This window comes from Sceloporus undulatus, chromosome 2 (assembly GCF_019175285.1).
Source record: "Sceloporus undulatus isolate JIND9_A2432 ecotype Alabama chromosome 2, SceUnd_v1.1, whole genome shotgun sequence".
NCBI classification, from domain to species: domain Eukaryota; kingdom Metazoa; phylum Chordata; class Lepidosauria; order Squamata; family Phrynosomatidae; genus Sceloporus; species Sceloporus undulatus.
In genome coordinates, this window is record NC_056523.1 from 141266225 (window position 1) to 141293746 (window position 27522).

General features: G+C 45.1%; 1 protein-coding gene across 4 annotated transcripts in view; it reads left to right on the forward strand.

Moving 5' to 3' along the window:
• Nucleotides 1–27522, forward strand: part of LOC121923844 (MYCBP associated protein) — a 74726-nt gene that overhangs the window by 17137 nt on the left and 30067 nt on the right. For 3 of the 4 annotated variants that reach the window (XR_006102472.1, XM_042454690.1, XM_042454691.1), the window contains exons 2-6: nucleotides 19675–19802; nucleotides 21233–21395; nucleotides 21927–22033; nucleotides 24747–24924; nucleotides 25579–25694. Coding sequence is in view for 3 of the 4 variants with exons in the window: in XM_042454690.1 (XP_042310624.1) it covers nucleotides 19675–19802; nucleotides 21233–21395; nucleotides 21927–22033; nucleotides 24747–24924; nucleotides 25579–25694 (692 nt within the window). In the remaining variant the exon portion in view is untranslated. The remainder of the gene's footprint in view (nucleotides 1–19674; nucleotides 19803–21232; nucleotides 21396–21926; nucleotides 22034–24746; nucleotides 24925–25578; nucleotides 25695–27522) is intronic. The other variant, XM_042454689.1, reaches the window with a different exon arrangement.

Consider the following 27522-nt stretch of genomic DNA (forward strand, 5'->3'; position numbering starts at 1 on the left):
AGCCACACATTCTGCAAGCCCACACAAAGCTCTATTTCTATTTTTGACTTGGTGGGTGACTGTTATCCAATGGTTAAGTTCAAAGCTGTTGTGCCTATGTTGTGTAACTGTGGGATCCAGCATCACCAGACTGGAGTATATTTACCTTTACACTAAAAGTAGGAGATCCAGCATGGAGTAGTGGTTTGAGTGTTGGATTATGACTCTGGAGACCAGGGTTTGATTCCCCACTCAGCCATGAAACCCACTGGGTGACCTGGACAAGTCACATGCTCTCAGCTTCAAGAGAAAGCAATGGCAAACCTTTTCTAAACAAATCTTGCCAAGAAAACCCCATGATAGTTTCGGCTTAGGGTCTCCATAAGACAGAGGAAAAAAGCTGGGAGGTGAATCCCTAAACAAACACAAGCAGGTGAATGAGCAAAAAGTTTAGGGGAGATGGACACTCGGCAATTTTATTTAAACAGTGTGTTGCACTTAGGGTTTTGCCATAAGTCAGGACTCCGAACTGGGACAAAATGTCTAGGACAAACGTAGGACAAAAATTTCAAATGGGCACATTTTTTAAAAATGGAGGACCGCCAAAAATGATGTTTTTTTAAAAATTCATATAAATGCATGATTTTAGGCATGATAAAATGGAGACATTTGGCATTATTCCTAGACAATGGCGAAATGTGCTTCCCTTTCTGGTCAAACCAGAAGAGGAGGAAGAGTGAACGACAGCACGAGAAGGAGAGAGGAGAAGAGCAAAGGAGGAAGAAGAGGAGGAGGACAGAGGGGGAAATGGGAGGGGACGAAGAGGAAGTAGAGAGCGGACAGAACAAAGGGGAGGAAGAGGGGAAGGATGAGGTGGAAAAAGAAGAGGAGGAGGCAAGAAGAGAAGGGGAGGAAGAGGAGAAGGAGACAGAAGAAGAGGAGGAGGACGAAAGAAGAGGAGCCAAGCTGCAAGGCAGGGAAAAAACAGGGTCTCCCTTGGAGGAGAGACCCCTCTCTCTGCCCCCTTGGAGCCTGCCTGGCCGGCGTGGGCACGCCCAAGGCAGGGAGAGAGGGTCTCCCTTGGAGGAGGAGACCCTTCTCTCCTGCCCTGGAGCCTGCCTGGCGCGGCGGGGCCAAGCCCACAGGCATGGAGAGAAGGGGTCTCCCTTGGAGGACACGACCCTTCTCTCCCTGCCCTGGAGCCCTGCCTGGGCGGCGGGCAAGCCCCAAGGCCGGGAGAGAAGGGTCTCCCTTGGAGGAGAGACCCTTCTCTCCCTGCCCTGAAGCCTGCCGGCCGGCGGGGCAAGCCCCAAGGCACGGAGACAAGGGTTTCCCTGGAGGAGCGACCTTCCCTCCCTGCCTGAACGCCTCCTGCAGGCGCGCCTCCCAGGGCGAGGGCTGTTGCATGCGCCAGGCCTCAGTAGGGGCCAGCGGCGCGCACACCTGCCCACTTCCTTCCCTACTGAGGCCTTGGGCGGCATTCAAGCCCTTGCCCTGGAGGCGAGGAAGAGAGGAGGCGGACGCTGGGGAGGGGGAGGTAGGTTGGCGCCGCAGCAGTCGCATTAGCGGCAGCGGCATGCCAGAGCGGGCCCCCAAACAGGGGACCAGGCACGGGTGGGGGCCCAAACCGGACGTGACCGGGAGGGGCCCCCAAAAAGTGCTGGTCACGGGGGGGGGGGCGGGGTTGGTATGGCAAGCCTAGTTGCCACTCAAATGCAATTATGTATTTAAAAAATGTTAAAATATAAAGCTATGCATCATAAAAGTAATTTAAGCCTGTGGGCCACGCCCCTACAGACATAAACGTAAAATGAAACATCCAGTACTTGGCGCCAGAAAACTGCAAATCCCATGGGAACATTACAAGTGCAAGAAATATCAGTTCATTTGTGCCCCCAAAATGAGTAAAAGGGTATACAACCAGTTAGAGAGTGCACAATGACTAACAAATTATAAAAAGGGATAATGCAGTATGCCCATTACCAAATATAAATATTGAACAACACACCGTTTCGACATATGTGTCTTCTCAGTGGTCATGTACAATGAAACAATCTTGGAAAGAGTACTTATAAGGTGTATGGGGGAACATCCGTCTCTATGGTAAAGTTGTAGCTCCCAATGGACCCAATATTCTGCCTGAAAGATCTATCATGCAGGCAACTAGGCTGGATGCTCCAACACAGTAGCAAGCTTTGATTTCTGCAGTTTTCTGGCCCAGTACTGATTGTTCACTTTTGCTGTTTATGTCTGTAGGGCGTGGCCCACCGGCTTTAATACTTTTTATAGATCGCTGACTTTGTATTTTACATAATTTTCAAACATCTCATGCATTTGAGTGCAAACACACACTGTTTACAATAAAATTGCCGAGTGTCACATCTCCCTAAACTTTTTGCTCTTCACCATTCCATAAGTTAGAAAACACGTGAGGTTAGCAACAAAAGCGCAGATCGTATTTGACCTTATTGTGTCTTTCTGTGGAAAAGTAATTTATTAATGATTTGACATAGAAAAATTGAAGGTATGTTGAAGCCTGTAACTGGATAGTCAGACCCAAAAAAGTTAAGGCAGCAGGAGAAGCGAGAGGTGGTAGAAGAGATGGAAGATATAAAGTGGGGGAGTTTTAATTTTACTAGAACAAGGCAGCTCAGGAAAGTCATTTTGAATGGCGGAAATACGTATGGGAAGGCGTTGGAGAAAAGAACAAATAATCAGCTTCCCTTACCACTTTTTATGGCTTTAGCCCAGGGGTAGGCAACCTTTTGAGCGGGGCCGGGGTGTCCCTCAGCCACACTGGGGGGCGAAGCAAAACTATATATATATATTTTAAAAAATTAATAAATAATCAACTGGGGCAAATTTGGACAACATTTCATCACAATGGTGGACCACTTTTTTAAAAAAGTGGAGGACACGCACAAAAAAATTGCTGATTTTTAAAAAATGTTATATAAACTGCATCCTGTTTCGATGCCGTTGTGCCATAGGCCTCGACCCCATCTGCCCCCCTTGCCCCACCTGCCAACGCGAAGACCCGCGCCACAGGCGCCCCTGGTGGCACCGGACGGGCGAGGCGCTCGGCGGCACCCAGTCACCAGCGGCCTCGCCGGGCCGCATCCGGCTGAAGTCCGCAGGCTGCCCTACCCCCCCTGCTCTTTGCCTCAACCAACCCGACGCCGCCCCCTCAACCCTACTCCACCTTTGCATCCACACAGATATAAACCATCCCACAAATCGGCAACCTGATTTTGCTTTTTTATCTGAGTACAACCTTGTTACACTTTTGCTCACCTCCTGATCGAGTGACAAACAAGCCATTGACGGTGTGCGCCCCTACCCCCCCCCCCTCGACATGGAAAACACACCGCGCTGGCTCATCCCGTTGGGTCTGATGCGCCTGGAACCGTTTCAATTTCCTAGGGGGTTAATCTTCATTTTTTTTTTCTTTTTTCGGTACTGGGAACCACTTTCACAATCATCAACTTTCACCACATATCGCTAAAGGGAACAAAACGATAGAGATAAACAAGCCTTCTCCAGTGACATACTTTAGTTTGGGCTGTCATCATTTGAGGACGTGGACGGACAAATCTGTCAAGAGAAAGGCAGGGGTAGAGTGGATTCTAAAATTGCTTTCCACCCATTTTATTGGGCTTCTTTAAATGCCTTAACTTGATGGCACAGGCAAAAACTAGCAGAGGGGACCAAACACCAAAGCGCCCTGTTATATGGAAATTGGAAGGGGGAAACACCCAGTTTGCAAAGTCACTTACAACACCATGGCAAGGAACTAAGGGTTGCACTTCAATTGTCCACTTTTACCAGGGCACCAAAATGTGGAACAAATTACAACGACCAAACTGCTAGCCGGACCAACTGCAGGACAACTAACTCAGCCACAAATGTAGGACATTGAAGCAGAAACATGGTGCGGAACCTTAAATGTCACTACATTTTGAGCTGAGTTTTGTCCATGCCAGTTGCCCTACAGTCTTGGTCTTGACATTTGTCCATACCATTTGTCCCTGGTAAAAGTGGACAAATTAGGCAGCACACCACATTTCTTATTAGTAATGTCATTCCAAAAACAAGTTTGCGTACACTCCTGTCGGCCAAGTAACTGGCTTTGCAAGATTTAATTCTATGATCATGTGTGCCGAGTATTTGACGCTGAAACAATCTTTCTCAGGCCTCCTGGTAACGCTGGCCATTAATGCTCAGTTGAAATGCAACAACTGTGAGGTGGCTTGCTTGTCAATTTAAACAACAACACGACACAAACTACCAGTCCCACACTGCAAGTATATTTTACAACAAGCTCTCATTAGGACTAGAATAAACTTAATGTGCTACTTGGAACTACTGTTCCACTGAAATCTCTTACAGGTATCCGTTCCACTGACAAATCTATTACCATTTTAATCTTTAGACACCATTTACTACCATTGCATTTGATGGGACAACACAACATCTGATCCTGCCATACGAGGAGTCAGTGCCAACCTTCCAACGAACTTAAAACCAGGCTCTCAGCCCTCTACATTGGACTGGGCTTACAACTTCTCTGTGAACCAGGACCAGTGTGTTTTACTGAGGTATTTAATACTACTGTGAATCAGTACGCCCGCTTAGGTAGTGTGGATGATCAGTGTGGCTGACCAAGTGTGCCTTTCACTTATGTGGACTTGTTGGTATTTTGAGATGACAGGTGTTCAAATTGCTCACGTCTTGCTTCTGATCGTAAACCAATACTCCAGCACCTGCCTAGAAAACATATCCACGCGGTAGCCATGGGTGGACCCACCACCCCCCCCCCCCCCACATACATTTAACAAATTCATCCAAAACAGAGTATACCTGCTTTACGGGCCAACCAAAATGTACCAACACCCAACACACCTCTTCATGCTACTGAAGCTCCACGCTTACCGGTACGGGGAGGAACAAAGCAACGAGGCATACCTTTCAGACAATTTGCTGGGACCAACGAGCCAGCAACAAATAACCATGTGTGCATGTGCTTGTGTCTGTCTATGGGTCAGTTTGTTATAGTTTTTAAAGTGCACCGTAACCAGATTATCTATTCACCTAAATGAAAAAAAGGACTTACTCTGCTAACACCCTAAATTCTTATTATAGTATTATTTCCCTCACCCCACCTCTCCAACCCACCAGACCCCTCCATCAGGGGGTTACGCACAGTAAAACCACATTCCACCACCTAAACAGCATCACATCACACACAATCGTCCACATACCCCCACAGAGAACTCCTTACTACGACACCAATCCAATACAACCCTAGAAGCTACACAACCCACCACAACGCCTCATCACCCCACCCCAACAATACACAAAGAGACAACAACAAAAAAAAAACAAAAAACATCATTTAAATTATTACAACCACCTTAAAAACAGGACAACCCTGACTCTGACATTTTGGCCAAACGAAATCAGTTGTGGTAGGCTGCATGTAAAGTACCTAGTAGTACATACACACTCTCTACACCCAGAGGGTATGATATTCGAACCCACCGATGTGACCCCCATAATTCTTTCGCCACATTCTCCCGTTTTTCCTTGCACTACACTTACTGTAATATACTCATGTATAAAAGTCTAGGAACGTCCCCGACCGCGCCACAGGACACAACACGTGGCCACAAAGGAAGTCTACTTCCCACGGGTCATGTAACGTAATTAGTAGATTGTATTCTTTAACTTTCTTCCTTCTCTGAGTAGAGTAGAGTGGCAAAATTTAAGCGTTTAGTTCATTGTCCTGGGAGCACCAACAAGGACGCACAACCCACCTACACTTTCCAATGATGCTGCTTATGACCATTTTTTGATACTTGTGTGCAAAAATGGCCCTCGGTCCCACCCCCCCGGTGGACCCCACACCTTTGCGCTGCATTCCCTTCACAGAGTGCCAAGGAGGAATAGGCTCCTAGAAGCGATTTGCATACAGACCACTTCTACGCGCTCCACGCCGAAGCACAGGTAACCACTTAGCTCCGTGCATAAGTTGTGCTTACCCTTGAATTATCATTGACTTATACCACCCCCACCCCACCCGCTTATCAAAAAGCCATAACTACGTCCGCTCCCCAAAAATACTGCCCCCCCACCCCGACCCTCCCCCTCCTATACATGAGATAGACTACCGCCTCATAGTCAAGTATTCTACGTAATGTAGTTCAGTTTTCTTTTTGCCAGTTAAGTCCAGTAGGGCATCCGATTACAGAAATAATCCGGTTTGCCACCCTTATGTCGTGGCTCATTGATATTGAAATTCTGGGAAATTGTCGCTTTGTGGTCGGCCAGAATTCTGAAAAAGAAAGCTAAAGGTCCCACACAATCCAATTCCCCGAATTTCCCTAGCATGAGGCCATGGCAGTTCAAGTGGGTCCAGACTGGACCTTAACACTTTGCAGTGCAGCTGCAGCCTACTGAAAAGGCAACATTGGCAGGTGTTCCTCTTCATGGCATAGAGGGGTGTTTTTTTTAATTATATGATTTTTATTAATAACATATTGCTTACGTACCCAACCAAATATCACATTTTATCTCCAAAATGATCAACTACCGTAACTCATCCCTCAAAAATACACACACACACACACTCAGTTGTTCTCTTTTAAGGCGGTGTGTCTCTCCTGGGGAAGAGTAAGGTGGAACGGCGTCTGGTGTACATTCTCCAGACTCCTGCCTCTACAAACCAACTGGCCTTCTTCTCCAGTTACGACGCCAAACCTCTTTTTCCGTTTGACCAAACGATCCCTTCTTTGGTTCCATTATAAAAGCAAAAAATCATATACTCATATATACCTATTGCTTCATCTTGACACACCCCACCACATCTCCTTCACCTATCCTTCACCCATGTGCCTTCCTCTATAATTAATTGTTTAGTTCAATATCTCCCTTCTGAACTATATTCCTAACTTCTCCGTCTATACTATACCTTCTTTAATGAACTGCATTTTTACTGGGAACGAGAGGGTTTTTAAAACTGCTTTAAAATTCGGATACTGTACCAAGCCAAGCGCGAAGACGGATATTCCCAGCTTTTCCGTTCCCTTTTCCAAGCCAGTCACACTAAGGCCCCCGGCCCGTAATTACATGCACCCCATGGCTCAGATCCAAAAACAACTGCAGGCGAAATACTCGGTTTGACGACTGCTTTAGCTACGCTTAAGGGCAATTTGCGCCGCACACTGTACGTTCTGTGCGACTTTCGCTTCTTGGCCAGAGCAGAGCTCTGGTGCCCAACCGATACCGTCCAGTCCTCATGACACCCGAGCCCAGCCCAGTTTCAAGTTGTGTTATGCTGCCCCCCAGTGGAGCTGCAGCCTCCGTCTACCCAACACGGCGACACCCCCATCAGCAACGCCGACAAAAAGGCCTTTAGTTGCCCCACCTGATGATGGGACTACTTTAGAACTGGCAAGAAGCTTGCATCTGATTCCAGCGGTGGGGTATCGCCAAAATGGTGGCGGACAGGAAAATGTTGCTTCGATTGGTTCTGCTCGAGTGCTTTGCCTTCATGCTGAACGGTTTTGACTATTGGTGTGGATTGGGAGTGTGTGTGAAATATTGTATATGTGTGTTTGTGGTTGTGGCGGGGGAACGTCTTGTGGTTGTGTGAACACAACTAAGGGAGGTCACGGTTTAGTTTTATTTATTATGTATTCTGAATGATTTCTATCTGCCTTTTCCACCTAAAACACTACGACACACCGCACCACCCAAACACCAAGACTGACGGGAATGGCGGTGGGCAGCACACCGCGGCGAACTACCCCTAGCCCGGCTTTCTTTCTCAACTTTTGTTCTCGAGGGGATTGTGAGCCCCCGCTTCTCCCATTTCTGTGGTGTGTGATTCTCCCCGCACCAACACCCCCCCAAGTGACTGTTTTATGTTTGTGGGGTATTTGGAGTCAGGGTGTGTGTGTGTGTGTATAGATACCTGTGGACGGCGCAGTGTGACCTGATGTCCGCACGCATAGGAGGACAAGGCACAACAGATACATGACCTGTGTTAGGAAACTACACAATCAAAGGCACGATGCCTATAAATCACCGAAACCCCACTCTCTCCCACCACATCCTCCACCCAACTCCGCCTCCATCTCTACCCACTCACTCGCCCCACACCCCCCCAACCGCCGCCCTCGCTTTTCTTATTCATGCACACCTCACACCCCCCCCTATTTTTCTATTTTTTAATTTTATTTCACTTCTCTGCCATCTTTATCTCAGACAAGGGCCCCAAGATACAACCTTAAACATCAAAAACATCCAACTGCTTTTTTTCGCCCGCGACCTTTCCTACTGGAACGACCAATATACTTTAACTTTAAACTTAAATTTTGATTGCTGGTTCCACATCTCTTACTTTACACACGACCACCCCACCCCCTTGCTAAGAGTGCGTTGGTGAGCTCTTTCGCGTGTTTTTCCCCCCCACCCGGGACCAGAGACCATGGGAATGTCCAAAAAAATGATTGCACTAGGAGTCAACCATGCCCAACCTGGAGGACATTTTGGACTGCCACCAGAGGGAGGTTGAAAATATCTCAGGCTCTCTAGGAACAGGAGGACATCTGGTCCCCGTGAGGCGCACCTCGGGCCCAGGTCTGTGCGCGCATTTGATGCCTGACTGTTAGGGGGTTGGTTTACAAAACAAATAAAAATAAATATAATACCCCGCTGTGTACCCCTGTTGCCGACCACCGCTTCTCACCAGAGCCCCGCCCTAGGGCCTCGACTCACTGACTCACGGCCCCACCGACCACCACCTGCACGTGCAACAGCTGACCCCATCTGCACTTACCTGCCCCCGCTGTCTGACACGTTCTCAACCCGGCAGTTGCTCGTAACACCTGTTGGTTGTAGCCCACAGCCAGATACTTGCTCTTACCGGTTCCACATCTCCTTCTTTCTTCTATTTACACCTCTTGTGACTTGAAAAAACAGCTTCTCCCGCATGTTTTTTGGCATGTTAGACCTTGAGATACGATCTTTGTCCAGCTCGTAGACAGTTTCATGTCTAAACATGGAGAAGCGCCTTGTATTTGACATGTGTGCACCTCTGCTGTTTGTACACTTCCTTCCTGGATGTTCAGGACCTTTAGGCCTCTGATGATCACTAGCGCCGTCCCTTATTAAACACACGCCCCCCCGTCTCCCCCCAGAGCGTACTCCTGTAAGTCCATCGCTTTTCCCTTTAAACCTGCCTCCCCGCACCACCTCACGTTGGCCGCAACCCGGACACCTTCCCTGTGCCTCCACACCCTCCCTTACACCAGACCCCTTATTAGTGATGTTATGTTGCGAGTTGTTGACCCGCCTAACGACCCATTTCCTTCAGAGCTGAATCCCAGCCTACCCGCATATTCTTTGCACCTGGCTTTTCAGGAGAGGTAACCTCAAACTCTAGATTAGAACCATTTACACCAACACAAACCTAAGGTGTTGACGGACACCCTAGGCCATACCGTGCGCCAACAAACCCAACAAAGGTGAAACCGACCGCTTTTGCCACCTCTCCACTTGCCCAAAACCATGCTCACAAAAGGTGCCTACACCCATTTTGATTCACCTGTGCTTTTCGCTGATGCACCCAACACTTCCTCTTAGTCTTGCAGCCTCAGTCTACGTCTGCCAGGGTGAATGGACAATTTGTACATAGTATGATTTAAGATATTATTAGGTTTTACATCCTTTTAAACCATGCCTTTCCACCAAAACAAAACAAAACAACAGCTCAAGATGGCAAGAAATGGTAGAACACAATCTTTTTTAAAAACTTTGAAAACACAAACAATCTACATAATAACAAAAAGACTAGAACACCTTACCACTAAGCAGTAAGATGTTCCCCAGCAAGATTTGTGCTTAAAATGCCAACAGTCTGCCTGAGTAAAATATTTTTGTCAGCTGGCAAAAGGATAAAAAAAGAGGCAGAGAAACTAGGTTCTCTCAGCGGGAAAATTCCACAGTAGGGGAGCCGTATCAAAGAAGGCCATATTTCATGTTCCCCCATAGTGTGTGCCCTTTTATGGCAGTGGACTGAGTAGGATCTCCCCCAAATTCTTAAGACAGCTAAAACTCATAGGAAGATGTGGTTTCTTATACAGTCTGGTCTTAAGTGTGTCTTTTGTCCCAAAGGAGGAATTACTTTTGAACTACCCACCACCTTGCCCCCAAATTCTGCGCCTTCCTTTCTAGTGAGAGGCTAGGCAAAAGTGTACCTTCTGAGTACAAGATGGAGTAAGTTCCTTGCAGTTACATGGCTTATTTCTGAAAAGGAGTATGGTCCACTGAAGTCTGCTCTTTACTCTGCGAGTGGACACAAATTTAGTACTGTTCACCATCAGTCCATTGAAGGGGATGGAGCTTAATTATGTCTTGTATGTACTGCACAGAGTTCAAAAGGCTAAGAGTCTTTTGAAATTAATTGTGATTCGGAAAAAAAAAAAGTTTATTATAAACAAGAAAAGATTAACTCAGGCCACTAGTGTACAAATCATGATGATTTAGAGGTGAAGGGTAGGCACACATAGATAGAGAGACACCACAGAGTCACCAGACAGGTTTATTCACACCCCCAACTACAACCCATTTAGAAGATAAACAAGCATGTGGAGAAACATTCCTATAGCTAATGTGAATTGAGCTACAACAGTTTAAATTAAAGCAACAAACAGTGTGCATACAATTTTTTAAAGGAAGCATTCACTAATAAGAAAAGGATATGAGCAGGGGTCGGCAACCTATGGCCCATAGGGCCAGATCCGGCCCGCCAAGGCCTCGGGACCGGCCCCAGCCCGGTCGCCTGCCGCATTGCACACCCCCGCCGCAGCTTGGGCGCTGCTTTGGGCGCCCGCGGGGGGCCTCGATGCATCATCTCCTCCGCACGCATGGCCGTGCGGAGGAGGTGGAGGAAGAGGAGGGCCAGCGAGGTCTGGGGCGGAGGAGGCAAAGGTTGGAGGCGGCGCCTCCTGCACGCAGCCGCGCCACCTTCCCCGCCTCCCCGTGGCCTCCAGCTTCCTCTTTGGCCTCTGTGGAGCGGCAGCCTCCATTGGGGCCAGAGAAGGAGGCGCATGGGGCCGCCGGCTCCCTCGTCGGCCTCCGTGGAGGGCAGCCTCGCGGAGGCCGGAAGGAGCGCCCGGGGTCGCTGGCTCCCTCCTCAGCCTCCCGGGGCTGTCCTCCACGGAGGCTGAGCGAGTGCGCGGGGGCCACTGGCTTCCCTCTCGGCCTTCGTGGAGGGCAGCCTCCGCGGAAGCCGAGAAAGAGCAGGAGCGTGCGGGGGCGGGCGGGAGAAGAGGGGAAGCCTCCAGGCTGTCGCCCCGCCGGCTCTTTCCCGCCTTTGACAGGGCCTGGGCCCGTCAGGGGCAGGAAAGAGGGGAGGCCTCCAGCGCTGGCGGCCCCCCACCAGCTTTTTGCCGGCGTCTGACGGGGCTCGGGCCCGTTGGGCCGGCAAAGAGGGGAGGCCTCCAGCACTGGCCCGCCCTGGAGGGTGGAAGCTCTGCCCCCGGTATGCGGCACCGCCCCGGAGGGGGTGGAGCCTCACCCCCAGGCTTCGCCCCCCCCCCAGTTATCTAGGGACCAGCACCCGGCCGCCAGCTCAAAAGGTTGCCTACCCCTGGATATGAGTTTGAATTTGCTTGTGTACATTTTAAGGCCAGTAACCCACTGAACAGTGGCTCCTGTGCAGCATTCTGGAATACTTTTCCATTTCAGAAACATTTTTAAAAGAAGTCCACATATGTACCGCATATTACAGTACTCCAAATGGGATGTGTTATACACCTCCAAGTTTCATCCCAGGTATATAGCACGAGGGATTAATGATATTAGAAAGCCTCTAAGGAACCAACAAAGACACACTCTCTGTGCCTACTGTTGACTAAACTGCCTACCAAAGTGGAAGAGACAGCACTCTTCCTTTGTCCAGCTCTGTGCTGGACTGAAATGGATTCAGAAATCCCTGAAGCTGAGACCTGCACCCATTTCCGCACCATGCCCCAGAAGAACTATGAAAGATACTGGAAATCATCTCATAAGGAAGGGTTATGGAAATTTTTTTTAAAGCAAAGGTGTCACACGATCTCTTTAGGTGAGTATTCACTACCAGCTTCTATTATAAGTCATGAAAGTTGAACACAAATGTGAGATTTCACCTCTGCAAGGGCCCCGACGACGTTTACTCAACACCTTTAAATTATAGATTTTAGTCTTGAACAATATTTTTCTAGTTTATGGTATTCTAAGCTACCAAGCATAGTCCTGTGCAAGTTTACCATAGATCTGCTATAGTTACAGTTTCTAAAGCTTTAATTCTGACAACCAGGCACTTGCACACTTTGTTTTAATGCAGCATGAAACTTTCTTTGCTCCTTAATGAAAAATATGAGCAGTAGCCATGGACCTATTCTTTCTTTTTGTCTTGTAATCTAAAAAATGAATGTAATTAATTAAGTTTAAAACAGAACCAGACTGTTGCAAAGCTAGTTCTAGCATATTGAGTATAAATGTTGGTGCATGGTTCCTTTTTTCTCTGTCACACTCGCATGTCTCTCAGTGATAATACACACATAACACCATGTCCATTTACTTCCACTTTGTTAATAGAATTCCAGAGTGGAATGTCACAGTGGTCATCTAGTCCATTCCCTCTGGCCAATGCAGTAAACTACCTTAGTACCACACTCATGGGATCTTGGATCTACCTACATCTCTCCATCTGTTGATCTTGTCCTAGTCTGCCCTGTGCTATGTGAACATATAGGAAAAATTTTCACTAAGGAAGCTTGGCTGCTCATATTCTCCATAGTGCCCTGGGCTTTAGTGTTCCTCCAGCCTTCAGAGAATAGGAATGGGTCTTAAAGACAAAGGGCTGATGGAGCCAATGTTGTAAGAGTGTACAGAGATGGGCTTATTATATGAACAGTAATTAAGCCAGGAGCTAAACTGAAATTGTACCCACTATCACTAAAGAGTCTTGTAGCGCTTTGAGTGAGTCGTGTAGTTAAGCTTTCACAGACTTGGTTGACTGCATCAGATGAATCTAACAAAGCTTATGGCACACATATCTTCACTGAGTCTCAAAGGAGCTACAAGATTTCTTTGCATGTGATATCCCAAACTAATATGGCTAGGTCCCTAAATTCTACCACCATCAACTAAGGATTGGTTTTTATATAAAACTAGCAAGCAGTGGGTTAGGAATAGGAAATTGATCCCTTTTGGCAACTTTAGTTCTAGTCTTGCTAGTGCAGTGGAAGAATCTTCCTGATCTGAACCACAGTGAGGAGAGAGAGAGAGAGAAAAAATCCACCCTTTGTTTTTTAGCCATTTCATGCATTGTCTCAGTTAAAATGCAGCCAGTTTGTTCTTCGAAATGTTTGTACTTTTTTGGTGCAGCTTGTGTATCCGTGAAGTCCTTTCAGCCTTTCTTAAATTACTGGATCCTTTTTAAAAATTGTAGAGTCTCCTGCTATACTAGAACTTAATTTCACAAAGTCAGGTGTTTCATGGGCCCTCTGATGCAAAAACTTGTATTTGTATGCTGCATGCAATGTATGTAATAATTATGCATTATTTTTTTTTTTTAAGTTTACAAATAATTTATTTATTTAACTTTCCTTCCAAAAATAATATGACATTTCTGTATCTAGTATATGCATATTTTCATAGTCTAGAGTTATGAAGAAACTCTATGTGGAACACGCTTAGGTTACCGGGGTGGTGCACTCATTATTTTGTGGCGCCTCTTTCTAAACATCAGCTGTGTGGGAAGGTTTTGGATTTTAAATCGAAAGTTAGCTGTTTGTTCTTCTAGGTTTCTGCCACTGTTTGTAACTAGAATCCTAGATGGAATAAATAGACTGTGGTAGATGCTTGAGACAGAGGCAAGTCGTCTGTCCTTATAAGCATCCATCAAAACATCACAGAATATTCTGCTAGTGGTTGTCTGCCTTCAAGTCATTTACAAATTATGGCAGCCCTAAGGTGACCCTATCCATGGAGTTTTCTGAGGCTGAGAGTGTTGGCTTCACCCAAAGTCATCAGTGGCTTTCCATGTCTGTGCAGGATCAAGCCCTGGTCTCTTGGGTTGTTCCAATGCTTAAACCCATTACGTAACACTGGCTTCCATTAAGATTCCATTAAATTCCATTCATATATAGGATGCATGAACTGGTGAGGAGAAACTGCTAGTTTTCTAGCAATCCTCACTGGAAGTGTAGCTATGGGGTGGGCAAAATGAGGAATTGTCCATGGGAACAGGGTTCAACCCCTCCAATGAATTTTTCAATCCCCACAATTGCAGCAGTGCAGAGGAAAGTGAGACACAAGAAAATAATTCACACCTAGAATTTTTATATTTGCTGTGGTTGCATTCCCCCTTTCTCTGAATGCCTCTAAACTGTTGCTAAATGGAATTTTAAAATGAAGTTTTAGGTTACTGCAATACTAGAAATCTAGAGAACGAGGAAGATTTCATTTGGGTGGGCAATTGCCTAACACCCCCCCCCCAGTGGCTACACTCTTGTCCCCATCCTAAAATACACAGCGCAACCTTCCATGGGCAGGTGATGTTTCATGTACTAACTTTACTGTTTTGTTGTGTGCTTTCAGATTGTTTCTGACTTATGGCAATCCAAAGACAACCTTCGAGCAGTGTGACCAGTGTGGTTATAGCCGTTTGAGGCATTTGGACTATGACTCTGGAGCAGGGTTCACATCCTTGCCAACTATGGAAACCCACTGGGTGATCTTGGCTAAGTCACCACACTCTCAGCCTCAGAAATCCCATGATAGGATCACCATAAGGATCACCATAAGTCAGAAATACTTGAGGTCACACCAGAAAAAACAAGGTACCTCTATCACCGGTTTCTTGGCAAGTTTTTTAAGAGGGAATCTGCTTTTGCCATCTCTAAGGCGCTGAGAGAGTATGTGACTTGCCAAGGTCATCCATTGGGTTTCGTGGTGATCGGGATTTGAACCCTGATCTCCAGGGTTCTGCATCTACATTCAGAATTAATGCCATTTGCCACTGCCTTAACTAACCTGGTTCATGCTATGGAATTCTGGGATTTGTACTTTATGAAATAGTTAGCTTCTCTCTCAGGAGCTCTGGTGCCAAAATAATCTAAAAATCCCAGGATTCCATAGCATGGAACCATGACAGTTAGTGATGTCAACTGCATTAGTCTGCTGTGTGGCCACAAGCCATAGCTCAACACATCAGACATGCTACACCACTGCTGCCTCTTGACTTGCAGCCGTGCAAATGTCTATATAACAAACAAGCTTTCCAGTCAATCTAAATGCTGTGTCTATCTTGCTGAGTGTGCAATAGATCTCTAGCATACAACTTGTTCAGTTAGTTTCCCTTGGTTCTTCCTTGTGTCTCCCTTGTTCCACTTGTTTCTCTCTTGACTTGCATGTGTTTTTGATGATGGGTGTCGGAAACGATGGCATTGTTATCCTCACATGGCCATACTCTCTTCAGGCCTTGACATAATTATTGAAACACCATGGAACACTCTTAAAGATTGGGAGTGCCACTACATTTGATTGTAGAGAGATCTTGTAGCACCTTTGAGACTAACTATAAGAAAGAATTGGCAGCATCTGAGGAAGTAGACTACGAGTCTATGACAGCTCATTGCTGCCAACTTCTTTCTTTCAGTTAATCTCAAAGGTGCTATAAGCTCTGTACCATACTGATTCTACAGACAACATGGCTATTGTTTGAATACTACATTTGATAGTCCTTCTTGAGAAACCTGTACTTTGGACAAGAAAACTATGGACCAAAGCAGAATCGAAGAAACAGAACCACAGAATAAATTCCAATTAGAAAGGGGTCAGGCAAGGCTCATATTATCACCCTATACTAATTATCAAACCTGTATGTGGGAAATATCATATGAAGAGTAAGCTTGGACACAGAAGAAGAGAGGACTGAAGACAGGAGGAAACAATATCAACTACCTAAGATATGTGGATGACACCACACTAGCAAGAAAACATCACAGACTTGAAACAATTACAGCCGCCCTCCGAACTCAACCTGAAAATCCGTAGAGGGGCAACCTCTGCTATTTCAATGGGGCACCACACCGGCACCCAGCACAGGGGCACCACCCATTCAACCAATGGTACTGCCAGTCCAAGTAAGTGCAAAAGCAGGCTTATTGCGAGCATAAAGAAAACAGAACTATAATCACAGAAGACAAATACATAAATTCAGCCCAGATAATGAGGAATTGAAATAGTTAAAGGTTCCTGTACCTTGGGATAATATGATCAGAACAAAGACTGCACTCAAGAAATCAGAAGGCTAGGAACGGGAAGGGGGCTATGAAGGAACTGACAAGATCCTAAAGAGTTAAGATATACGACTGAAACTGAAGTCAGAATTGCCCAAGCCATTGTATTCCCTTTACCATGCCTGGATGCAAGAGCTGGACAGTGAAGAAGCAGATAAGAAATCAAATCATTTGAGAAGAGTGCTGAGGTTTCGGAGGATGGCCAAAAAGACAAAAAGAATGGGTCTTTGACCAGATGAAAGCCTGAAACTCTCCTTGGAAGCCAAGATGATCCAATGAAGTTGTTGTACTTTGGGCTACTCACGGGAAGACCACGACTCATTAGAAAAAACAAGAAGACGGTAGGTAAGGAAAGAAAAAGAGGAAGACCCAGGCAGATGGATGGACTCTGTTAGGGATCATGAGCACCAACCTGCAGGAAGTGAGCGAGCGTGGAGGACAGGGGGCTTGGAGGTGCTCATCCAGAGGGTCACCCGGAGTGGGGCCTTACTCAAGGGCAGTTACAACAACAGCACAACACTCACAGAGGACACAACTCCAATAGAGCCAGAATTCAAAGACATAGCCATGTTAGTCTGTAGCATCAGTCTGGAAAGAGTCTTGTAGCGGCTTTGAGACTCACTGGAAGAAAGAAGGTGGCAGCAGGAGCTTCCTAGATCAGTCTACTTCCTCCGATGCATATTATTTTATTATTATTTTATTATTATTATTATTATTATTATTATTATTATTATTTATTAAAAGCTATCTCCATGGGTTTAGTCTGTAGGATCAGTATGTAGAGAGATCTGTTAGCACCTTTGAAAGAAAGAGGTTGGCAGCAGGTGCTCCCTAGACTTACTCTACTACTTTCTAGGTGCGTTAAAGCCAGCATGACATGGTTGACCAAATAGTCATATGTATATGTAATTATTCAGGTATTGTGGTTTCGAAGGTACAAGTTTAATTTTGCTACTTGACCCCCCTGAAGGTGTCACGTGGTACAGTCCGCAGCCCCCCAGTGACGTCACTGCTGAACTGCCACGACAAGGGGCATGATAGAACGAACCCTATTTGCTATGGCTCTTGCTTGCTAAGAGCCCCGGCGCGCCTTCCTCGCCACAGCAGCCCAGGTCTCCCCCTGCCTGGCCCTGGCGGGCGGGGCTGCCTCTCCTCCTCCTGCTGCGCCTTGATTGGAGGGTTGAGGCAAGAGGCCCGCGTTGCCCTGGAGCGGGACGCGTTCCCTTCGGCTCGTGCGACGGGTTTGGCGGGAAGGCTGGGGCTCCGCGCCGACCCCACTTGCCTCTTTTCTCGCTGAGTGAGCTTTGCTGCTGGGAAGCGGCCCTCTCTGGTTTTGAAGGATGAACAAGCCAGGAAGAAAGAAGGAGTCCCGCAACAGCAAAACGCCCCCGGTAGGAAGGAAGGGAAGGGAACCAGCAGAGCCTCCCCCTGGAAGAAGGGCCTGGCAGAGAGGACACGGGAAACCATACTTGCCCATAGGGAAACACTGAAAAATACTTGCCCATAGAGAATCATTGGGGAATATTTGCCCATAGGCAAGTAACTCGCAATGACTCTGTAGGGCAAGCATTCCTCAATGTCCCTGTGAGAAGTTATGATTTCTCTACTGGCAAGTACTGTCATTTGTTTAGTATGTCCCCCAAAAAAACTAATATGGGAGAGAGGGACTTAATGGCCAGGGCACTGTAACACTCTATTGGGGTATATGGGGGGGGGGCACCGAAACAATGCGGGTGGCATTTTCATTCTCTTTTAACCAATATGATTTTGGCACCCATCCTTTGAAATTAACCCTCTCACGCTACCGTTTTGTTTTGCTGTTGTGGTGCTTCAGGTGTTTTCCAATTTTTGGCAACCCTAAAGAGCAAAGATATACACACTGAGCACTAAAATATTAGATTCATTTCCTGTTACTGTGTATGGATGCAAGAGCTGTACACGTGAAGAAAGAGATAGGAAGAAACATTTGGATGTTGTGGTGTGCTGGAAAGAGTGCTGAGGTGCCCTGGCCAGCCAAAATGTGTGTGCCTCAAGCACGCCTTCTCGCTGCATGTAGTAGATGCCTGAGGGACTCCATCTTTGGACTGAGGCCAAATGTCAAAATTAAAAGCTTCTGGAGGCAGCAGGGACAATTGTTTTGGGGATCTTATGTTTTGAGAAGCTTGGCCGTGGGAAAATCCCAAGTGAGTGAAACTGTGTTGTTGTGTCATCACCAGCACTCACCATTTATTTATACAGTGCTGTCCATGTACACGGTGCTTTATAAACATTTACAGAATAAAGCATTTATTCTATTATAAATAAACATTTATTATGCTTTCCCCACATGTGGTTCTGACTGCAGTCAGATTAATTTGCTCTACATTTCTTCAATGATGACAGTTTTAAAAAATACCGTTTTTATTCAATTTTTAACCTAATCAGAATGCTTATCATACAGTACTGATTTTATAATAATCTGTTGGAGCTTATCTTCTTCTTCTTCCTCCTCCTCCTCTTTTTCTCCTCTGACTTCCCCATCTTCAGCCTTTTAAGTTGGTAATATGGTTTAATTAGGTTGTCCTCAGGTATACTTAATAATAATAATAATAATGGCAAAAGGATGGAAGACAGAAGATGTTTTTTTTTTTTTGTTAAGGCTCATTCCTATTGAAAGCCGTAGAATCACAGAACTGTCAAACTGGAAGGGGTCCTAATTTGCCTAGCCCAATCCCTAGCAACTGCTGGGAACTCACAGCTAAATCATCCCTGACGGATGACCATCCAACTTGTTTAAAAACCTACAATGAAGGAGAACCCACCATCTTCTGAAACAGTCAGTTCCAATGCTGAACAGTTCTTACCCTCCAGGGGTCTTAGTCACAATTTCCTTTCTTATGGGTTCAGTCCATGGATTGGGTCCTGTTTCTGCAACAAGAGAAAACAAGCTCCTACCATTGTCCATGTGAGTGCCCTTCAGATGTTAATAAAGATGCCCATCGAATCAGCTTTTGGGCTTCTCCTAGCCAGACCAATCCAGTTCCCCAAAGGTGTTCCTCATAGGCTTTCCTGACCTTTTACCATCTTGGTTGCCCTCCCCTGGAGACTTTCCAGGTTGTTGCATTTCAGTAGGCGGGAATTAAATATTCCACCACCAGGGATGGCATAGTTTTGGAATTTCTTGTGGGATGTCTTGGAGAAACAAAGGGCGCTAGGGCCCTATAGGCCCATGGTTTCCCCACCCCACCCCATTCTAGCTCCTCAGACTCCCTCCCAGGGAGCATAGTATTGCTCTGATAATGATTTTGAAATTGGTTTATAAAAGTGGAATTTCATAACAAATGATGTTGTTGTGTTTCAGAAAAGAAAAAGTTAAAGACATTTGAGCAGCCTTCCTCTCCAGTGCAAGAGGAGCCAGAGCCTGTGAGCTGTGTACTTCAAGGAGATGAAATCCAAGCTTTAGCCATAAAGCTAGAAGACTTAGCAAAGGTAGGTATTAGACTTTGGTGTTTTCAGATTTCATGACCAGAAAATTTAAGATAAGTCAGGACGAATCATTTGTGGATGGCAACAACTTCTAAAGCTTGGGCGACAGACATACTTTTTCCATTATTTACCCCCACCCTCCCACCTTTATTACTATTTATTTAGTGCTGTAGATTTGCAGAGCGCTGTACATAAAAACAATAAATATAAATAAGTAAACCTGCCTATGGCATACAATCTAAGAAATAATAGGATAATACATATAAAACACATAGCAATACAGGAAATGATTCAATAAATAGGGAGCTGTGCTATGATTTAGAATGATCATTGCTGAAGCCTAAGACACTGAAATACCATCACCGAATCATCTTTCATTTTGATATCAGAAGCTGCAACAACCATTTCCTTGATTTTTAATATTATTCTGTATTGTCCCAAAAGGTATCAAAAAGATGGTTAATATGTTTGGGCCTAAATCTATTTCTTAATCTCAGATAAATCTATCAAATCAATGGAATATATGTAAGTACAGTATTGACTTTCCAACACATATGTTGTAGTTGAGACTAAAGGCCCTTTCATACCACCAGTTGCAGCACTATGATCCCACTTTAACTACTATGGCTATGTCCCATGTAATCCTGGGCTTTGTAATTTGGTCAGAGGCCTCAAAGGAGCTCTTTGGCTAGAAATGCTAAAGCACCTTCCTTAAACTTCAGATCCCAGGATCCCATAAGATCTTGTCATGGCAGTTAAAGTGGAATCAAAAGGCTATAACCGTGTAATGTGAAAGGGCTCTAACATCTGGATTTAGGCTTTAGTTTGATTTTATGAATCTGTGGCCTGTTACAGACTGCCAAAATAAGCTGCTTCGGGTCTCTGGAGGTTGCTGTTTAAATGATGCATGGGTCCTACGAGTCGGAGGTTGCGTCAAGCCACACTCCATTCCTAAGCACTGGAGTTCAGCTTTATTGCAGCTTCCGGATTCTTAGGATGCATGCATCATTTAAACAGCATACCTCCAAAGAGACCCGAAGCAGCTTTATTTTGGCAGTCTGTAACAGGCCTATGAAAACTTCCATATTCTACATAAGAATACCAAGTAGTAAGTGTTGTGATCATTACTAGATCCATTTCTTGAATCCAGAATATAAGTGAATGTTTTGCTTGTCAACTTAAAATAAGACCATGTTCTGTTTAACATTTTGAACAGGTTTATTAACTCCTGTTATTATTAGGAGAATGAGAAGGCCCATTTTACATATGAGTTCATTGGGAGTATATTCTGTTTTGGATTGTTGCATCATAGGGTTTTCATGTTAAAAAAAATGATTGATGACAGGATGAACCTGAATGAGTCTCATTTGTAGAGTTGCTGTAAAGTTAATGTTACAGCAATTAGCAACAATAGCAACATTCTGTTTTGCTAGCTTCGTGCTGCACATGTTCCTCAAGAAGAGAAAGAGAAATCTTCTGTAACCAAGAAGTACCTCATTCGCAGATCCAAGCCTCAAGACATTAGGAAGAAATCACATGTTCTGGTTGCTTATCCAACACTCTCAGAGGAATCCAAGAAAACACTGCATTACTCTGGTATAGTTATCTCCAGCTTGTTACCTTACCTTAATATGGTTTTGCTGTTCTATACTTCTATACTATATCCTGAATAGGAATCCTGTTTTGAATTTCTTGGACATTTGACCTACTTTAATTGAGAAGAGAAGGTTAAGAGGTGATATGATAGCCCTGTTTAAATATTTGAAAGGATGTCATATTGAGGAGGGAGCAAGCTTGTTTTCTGCTGCTCCAGAGAACAGGACCCAGAACAATGGATGCAAGCTCCAGGAAAAGAGATTCCACCTCAACATTAGGAGGAACTTCCTGACCGTAAGGACTGTTTGACAGTGGAACACACTCCCTCGGAGTGTAGTGGAGTCTCCATCCTTGGAAGTCTTTAAGCAGAGGCTGGATGGCCATCTGTCAGGGATGCTTTGATTTGGATTTCCTGCATGGCAGGGGGTTGGACTGGATGGCCCGTGCGGTCTCTTCCAACTCTATGATTCTATGATTCTATGATGTACTCTATGATATATTGTTTTTATGGGGTTGTTGTTTTTCATGCAGGTATAGAAGGACCAGTAATTGATAACTGTGGACATATCCTCCCCCACACCATTTTAGGAACTCTCCAGGAATTCAAAGAAGAAGCCTTAAGAAGAGGACACTCCCAGGTTGGTTTCATCTGCTACTTACACTATTGTTTAATAGGTGAAGCTAATGGAATTAGATTACAGTTGCCATTAGTGGTGCATATGGCTATGCAACAAGGTTAATTCTATTAGTCCAGTTATGGTATTGTGAAAATTGAGAAGGGGTCACAAATATTATTATCTATAGATGATACTTGTGCTGGCATTTCTGTGTGCTATATCTTCCTTGAGAGCTAGTGTGCTGTACTGGCATGAGTTTTGGCCTGGGGGGGGGCGGGGTTCAGATCCCCTCTTAACCATAGAAACCCACCAGAAGAAAGAATTACATATTTACTGAACATGTGATTTCCTCTGTTGTACATGTTTAGAAGTCCATACCCATGCCTTGCAAATCATGTGTATAAACAAGAGTAGCACGATGTAGTAGTTTCAGTGTTGGACTATGACTTTGGAGACTAGTTTTCAAATATTGGTTCAGCCATGGAAACCCACTGGATGAGCTTGGGCAAGTTCCACACTCTCAGCTTCAGAGGGAGGCAAGGATAAACCCTCTCTAAACATATTTTGGCAAAGAAGCTCCATGATAGGTTTGCCTTAGGGCATCCCTAAGTCAGAAATAACTTGAAATCCCTCAGTAACAAGAATGACCTTTTCACATTAGCCCTATTCTGGCATTATGTATCTGGATACACTAAACATGTAGGGAGGGGAGTCCACTAGTCCCATCCCACTGTCAGTTTATATGCATGGAGAATGACTTTGTGAACTTGGAGGGCAGTTTGGGGCTAGCATGTTTCTTCTTGTATTTTTAGAATATTAGATCCCAATATTTGAATACAGAGACCTCTGTTGTGTTTTGTATTATGTTTTGTATTTGTATTATTGTCTTTCTATAAGTTAGTTTCCCATAGACATTCTCTTTTGTTTGTAGCTTGAATATAAGTGTTGTCCTCTACTTTTCTTTAAAAACTTTCTCCTGATGTTTTTTTAAAGAAATGCCAGATATTATATAGACAACCCCCCCCCCCGGCCAATGTGTGGGGTGGGAGACATGGAAAATAGGGAAAACCTTTCCACTGTGTCATTGTATACCTCTTCTTAGGTAAGCAGGGTTAAACAAGGTGGACAGTAAGCGTTTTGCTTGAATCTTGCAAGAGATACCTTAGAATCATAAAATTTTCACTTGGAAAGAACAGTAAGGGCCATCTGGTCTACCCTGTGCCATGCCAGAATACACAATTCAGCACTCCTGAAAGAAACGGAAGCATTCCTGAAAGATAGTGAATTTAATTGTGGAGTGGAGTAGTGCAGCTGAAATATATGCCGTATATACTCGACTATAAGTCGAGAAATTTTTGCCCCCAAATGGTCCCCAAAATCCTGGGGTATACGTATACACGGGGCAGTGGGGTCCTCCGACCAAGCCTCTCCCCAATTGGGCTCCCTCCACAAGAGAAAGCCCAGCTGGGGCAACGCTGGGAAGAGCACGTATTAAGGGTGCGTGTTCGCCCCTCGCAGCCTTCTCTCCAGCTGGGCTCCCTCCTCCTGAGAAGGGACCCCGGCTAGAGAGATGGCTGGAGAAAGGGCACGCATTCGCCCCTTGCAGTCTTCTCTCCAATCAGGCTCCCTCCTCTTGAGAAGGGAGCCTGGCTAGAGAGAAGGCTGGAGAAAGGGCACGCGTTCACCCCTCGCAGCCTTCTTTCCAGCCGGGCTCCCTCCTCCTGAGAAGGGAGTCCGGCTAGAGAGAAGGCTGGAGAAAGGGCACGCATTCGCCCTTCGCAGCCTTCTCTCCAGCCGGGCTCCCTCTTCCTGAGAAGGGAGCCCAGCTAGAGAGAAGGCTGGAGAAAGGGTGCACGTTCGCCCCTCGCAGCCTTCTCTCCTGCTGGGCTCCCTCCTCCTGAAAAGGGAGCCTGGCTAGAGAGAAGGCTGGAAAGGATGTGCGTTTGCCCTCACAGCCTTCTCTCCATCTGGGCTCCCTCCTTCTGAGGAGGGAGCCCGGCTAGAGAAACGCTGATCGTCCCGGAACCTCTCCTCAGCTGGGGTGCCCCCTTAAGTCTGACCCTCAGCTTATCCATGGGTCATATAAAAATCCCAATTTTTGGTCCCAAAAGTTGACCTCGACTTATACATGAGGTTGACTTGTACATGAGTATATATGGTATTTACTAATTTATTAAAACCAGCATGATCAGAGGCCTAGATACCAAGCCTTATGAGGAGCTAGGTATGTGTAGCTTGGAGAAGAGCAGACTGACAGTGGAATAGATCATCTTGGAAGGTGGTGGACTTTCATCCTTTGCAGCCTTTAAACAGAGGCTGGATGGGCATTTTTCATGAGCATTTTAGTTGTACATGGCAGCGGGTTAGGCTAAATGGCCCTTGTGGTATCTTAATCCCAAATAGTCACTTTGGGAATTGAGAGAACTAGCTGTGTGAGAGAAGGAATATTAGCTGGGTTTCTCTGTTTACTCAAAGGGAAGCACAAATGCCCACTGCTGGGAGGTTAGGAGACAATTCTTGCTTAGATTCGATTCTAGGAAATGGGGTGGTTACATTACAAAGCCTGGAATAGGTCAGACTGCATAAATCATTCATGCAGTAGATAGTGAGGCATATGTAAATCTTGCCTCTTTCTTTCTTTCTTTCTTTCTTTCCTCCTCCTCCTCCTCCTTCTCCTCCTCCTTTGTCTCTTGTCCAATCCTAAAAGAGACTTTTAAACCATGGTCTTTTTCAGGTTGCAAGACTAGTTCCTGATGACTCCCAGTTTACATTTGCAGTTCCTGTTTTTGGGAATTACAGAGTAAAACATGAAGAAAAGAAAACTCCCCAGACACCTCCATCACAACACATGGCTCTCCAAAACTGGAACCGCAATATGGCACTCAGGAAGAAGCAGCAGAAAAAGCTGTCAGGTGAATAAAATATAGGGAAATGAGGTCATGGCATTGATGTTGGAAATAAAATCATTTTATAGAAAGCAGGCTGCAGACTGTATAAACTTTAAAGTAAGCTGTTAAGAGAATATTTTTAATTCAGTGCTGACAAAGTCTTCTATATCTGTGGCATGGAACAGACCACCCAAAAAGGGCGGCCTGCCGGCGCCTGGATTTCCACCAGAGGGAAGCCTCAGCTGCCAAACCGCGAGGCTTCCCGCCAGCAAAAAAAGAACCCACAAAAAGCAGATTCTTTTTGCATTGTGTTTGCAATACCCAAGTGCGCAAATGGCGCACTGATTACATCACAAGCACGACGCAACGTGCAGACGCTATGCATCCATCATGTAATGGCGGCACCCGTGTAGACAGGGCGCTGCCATTTTGACGCTGCCAGTATGTACTATGGTTAGGGAGTGTCTGCATGGTGTGAGCTCCCTAACCCTAGTAACACCGCCGCTACGCCACATTTTGCCAGTCTGTACCAGGCCTATGACTGGGGAAAAGATGAAGTCAAGTGTGGAGGTGAAACTAACAATGTTAGAAGGCTTGTTCATTTGGATAGTTTGCCTGGCCTATTGTACTAGAAAGTATGTTGGTTTGAAATGCTTTTGTTTTTTTGTTTGTTTTTAGAACATCTTCAGAAATCAGAAAGTGATCTGCTGATGAACTTTTCAGAGAATTACAGGAGAATCCAAGAACAACGTACACTAATTGACCGCAGTCTTCCTGCTCTGTACTTTGGAAAGGTGGCAGTTCCTTAGAGTTTGAATTTTCTTAGACTTATTTTTCATGAGAAGCGATAAATTGTGCACTAGTATAATTAAGATTGTGATATAGGCATGTGGGTGGGGCATTAACTCCCTGAGACATGGCCGCAGCACACATGCAACTACTTTTGGTTTCAGTTTCTATAAAGCACACCAGCCGGAGTTGAATGCTCCAAACTTTACTTCAAATTAATAGCCCAAAATAACAGCTTAAGTCTCCATTAGGAGAACAAATGGGCCCTCAGTTACGTCACTGACGGTACACCCATATAATTTCCTAGAGTTCTAGTTCCTTCATTGAGTTCCAGGTTATTCCTTGGTATAGCCTCCTGACATACACTTTTCCAGTTGTTCTGTCTCAGCCTTTTCCTCCAACTTCGGTCTTGGGTGTTATTCCCACCGGTCACCTCGTGAGTCCCACCACTCTCCTTCTAAAGTTAAGTTTGGACCATCTCCACCACTGTCCCTCCTCCGGGTACCTGAAGTCTCCCTCTCCTGGGGTCAGGCAGTGTTACTTCTACGTGGGGTCCCACCCTCAATAAGTTGTGCCTCCCTTGCAAGGTAACAGGGCAGCCTACTCTTCCTGGGCTTCAGATTACTCGGCTTCTCCCTGCCGCAACTTCCTCTGTGCGTCCCCATCTTTCGCGTTCACCACCCCTCCTCGCGTCCACCTGTCCCTCACCTTTTATATCCCGCCCCTGGGGCGTAGACTCCCCTCCCTTGGATTCCCCTGGGTCCTCTCTCCCCTTGCTCTGCAGCTCTGCCCGATTATCCCTCTCTTCTTTCTCCCCTGCCTGGCTACAAGGCACCTTTGTCATAATGAAAAAATGCTTGTTCAGAAAAAACCTGGAAGTCATTCAACTGAACTTGAACAATACCAACCATTGCAACAGTATGTTGTTGCAAATAACAACATTTAGATAATGGAAGCAGATTGAAGAATACAAATTATCAAGATTGTAGTATTGTTTGTTATGCACAAATATTTCAGTCACTTACTGAGAAGATCATTGCACCTTAAAAGCATAATCCAGTATTCACCCCATTGAACTCAAGAAGGACTAGTTTACAAGTAAGAACATAAGAAGAGTCATGGTGGATTAAATCAAAGGTCTATCCAATCTTACATTCTCTTCTCACATGGGGTCAGTTGCTTACAGGAAGTTCACAGGCAGGACATTAGTACAATAGTGTTTTCCTGCCCTGTGCTTTCCACTATACTATATACTGTAGCCATTACTATAATTTGGAATTGTGAATTCCACAGTTTAATTATATTTAGACATTATTATATTTTGTGGTAGTAAATACCACAATTTAACTTTATTTAATTATTTAATATCATGCCTTTCTTCTTATAACGAATACAAGTGACTTTCAAAGGTTTAAAAAACATGGTATAATTTTAAAAAATATTCATACAAAAGTTAAAAAACAGTTAAATATCAGTTTACTTAAAAATATATATAAGGCTAACACAATATAATATGCAATCAAAACATAGTAAAGTTATGAAAACCGATAAAAAATAGATTGAAAACACCATATATAGGTAATGTTGAGCCTACTGTCTTCTGAAAATTTATGTAGTCGATATGTGCCATAGTTATATACAGTATCGTAGTGTTATGAAATCTCAATCATTTTTCAGGTCTGCAGTTACTACACTGAAAAAAAATGTATAATTGGTTTAACAAGAAAGTCACAGGTCCAATGGATATTTCTGTCTGGCCTTGAACCTCAAAAACTTTAATGCATATAACAATTCATTCAGAATATAGTTTTGTGGTACAATTTTGTGATGATT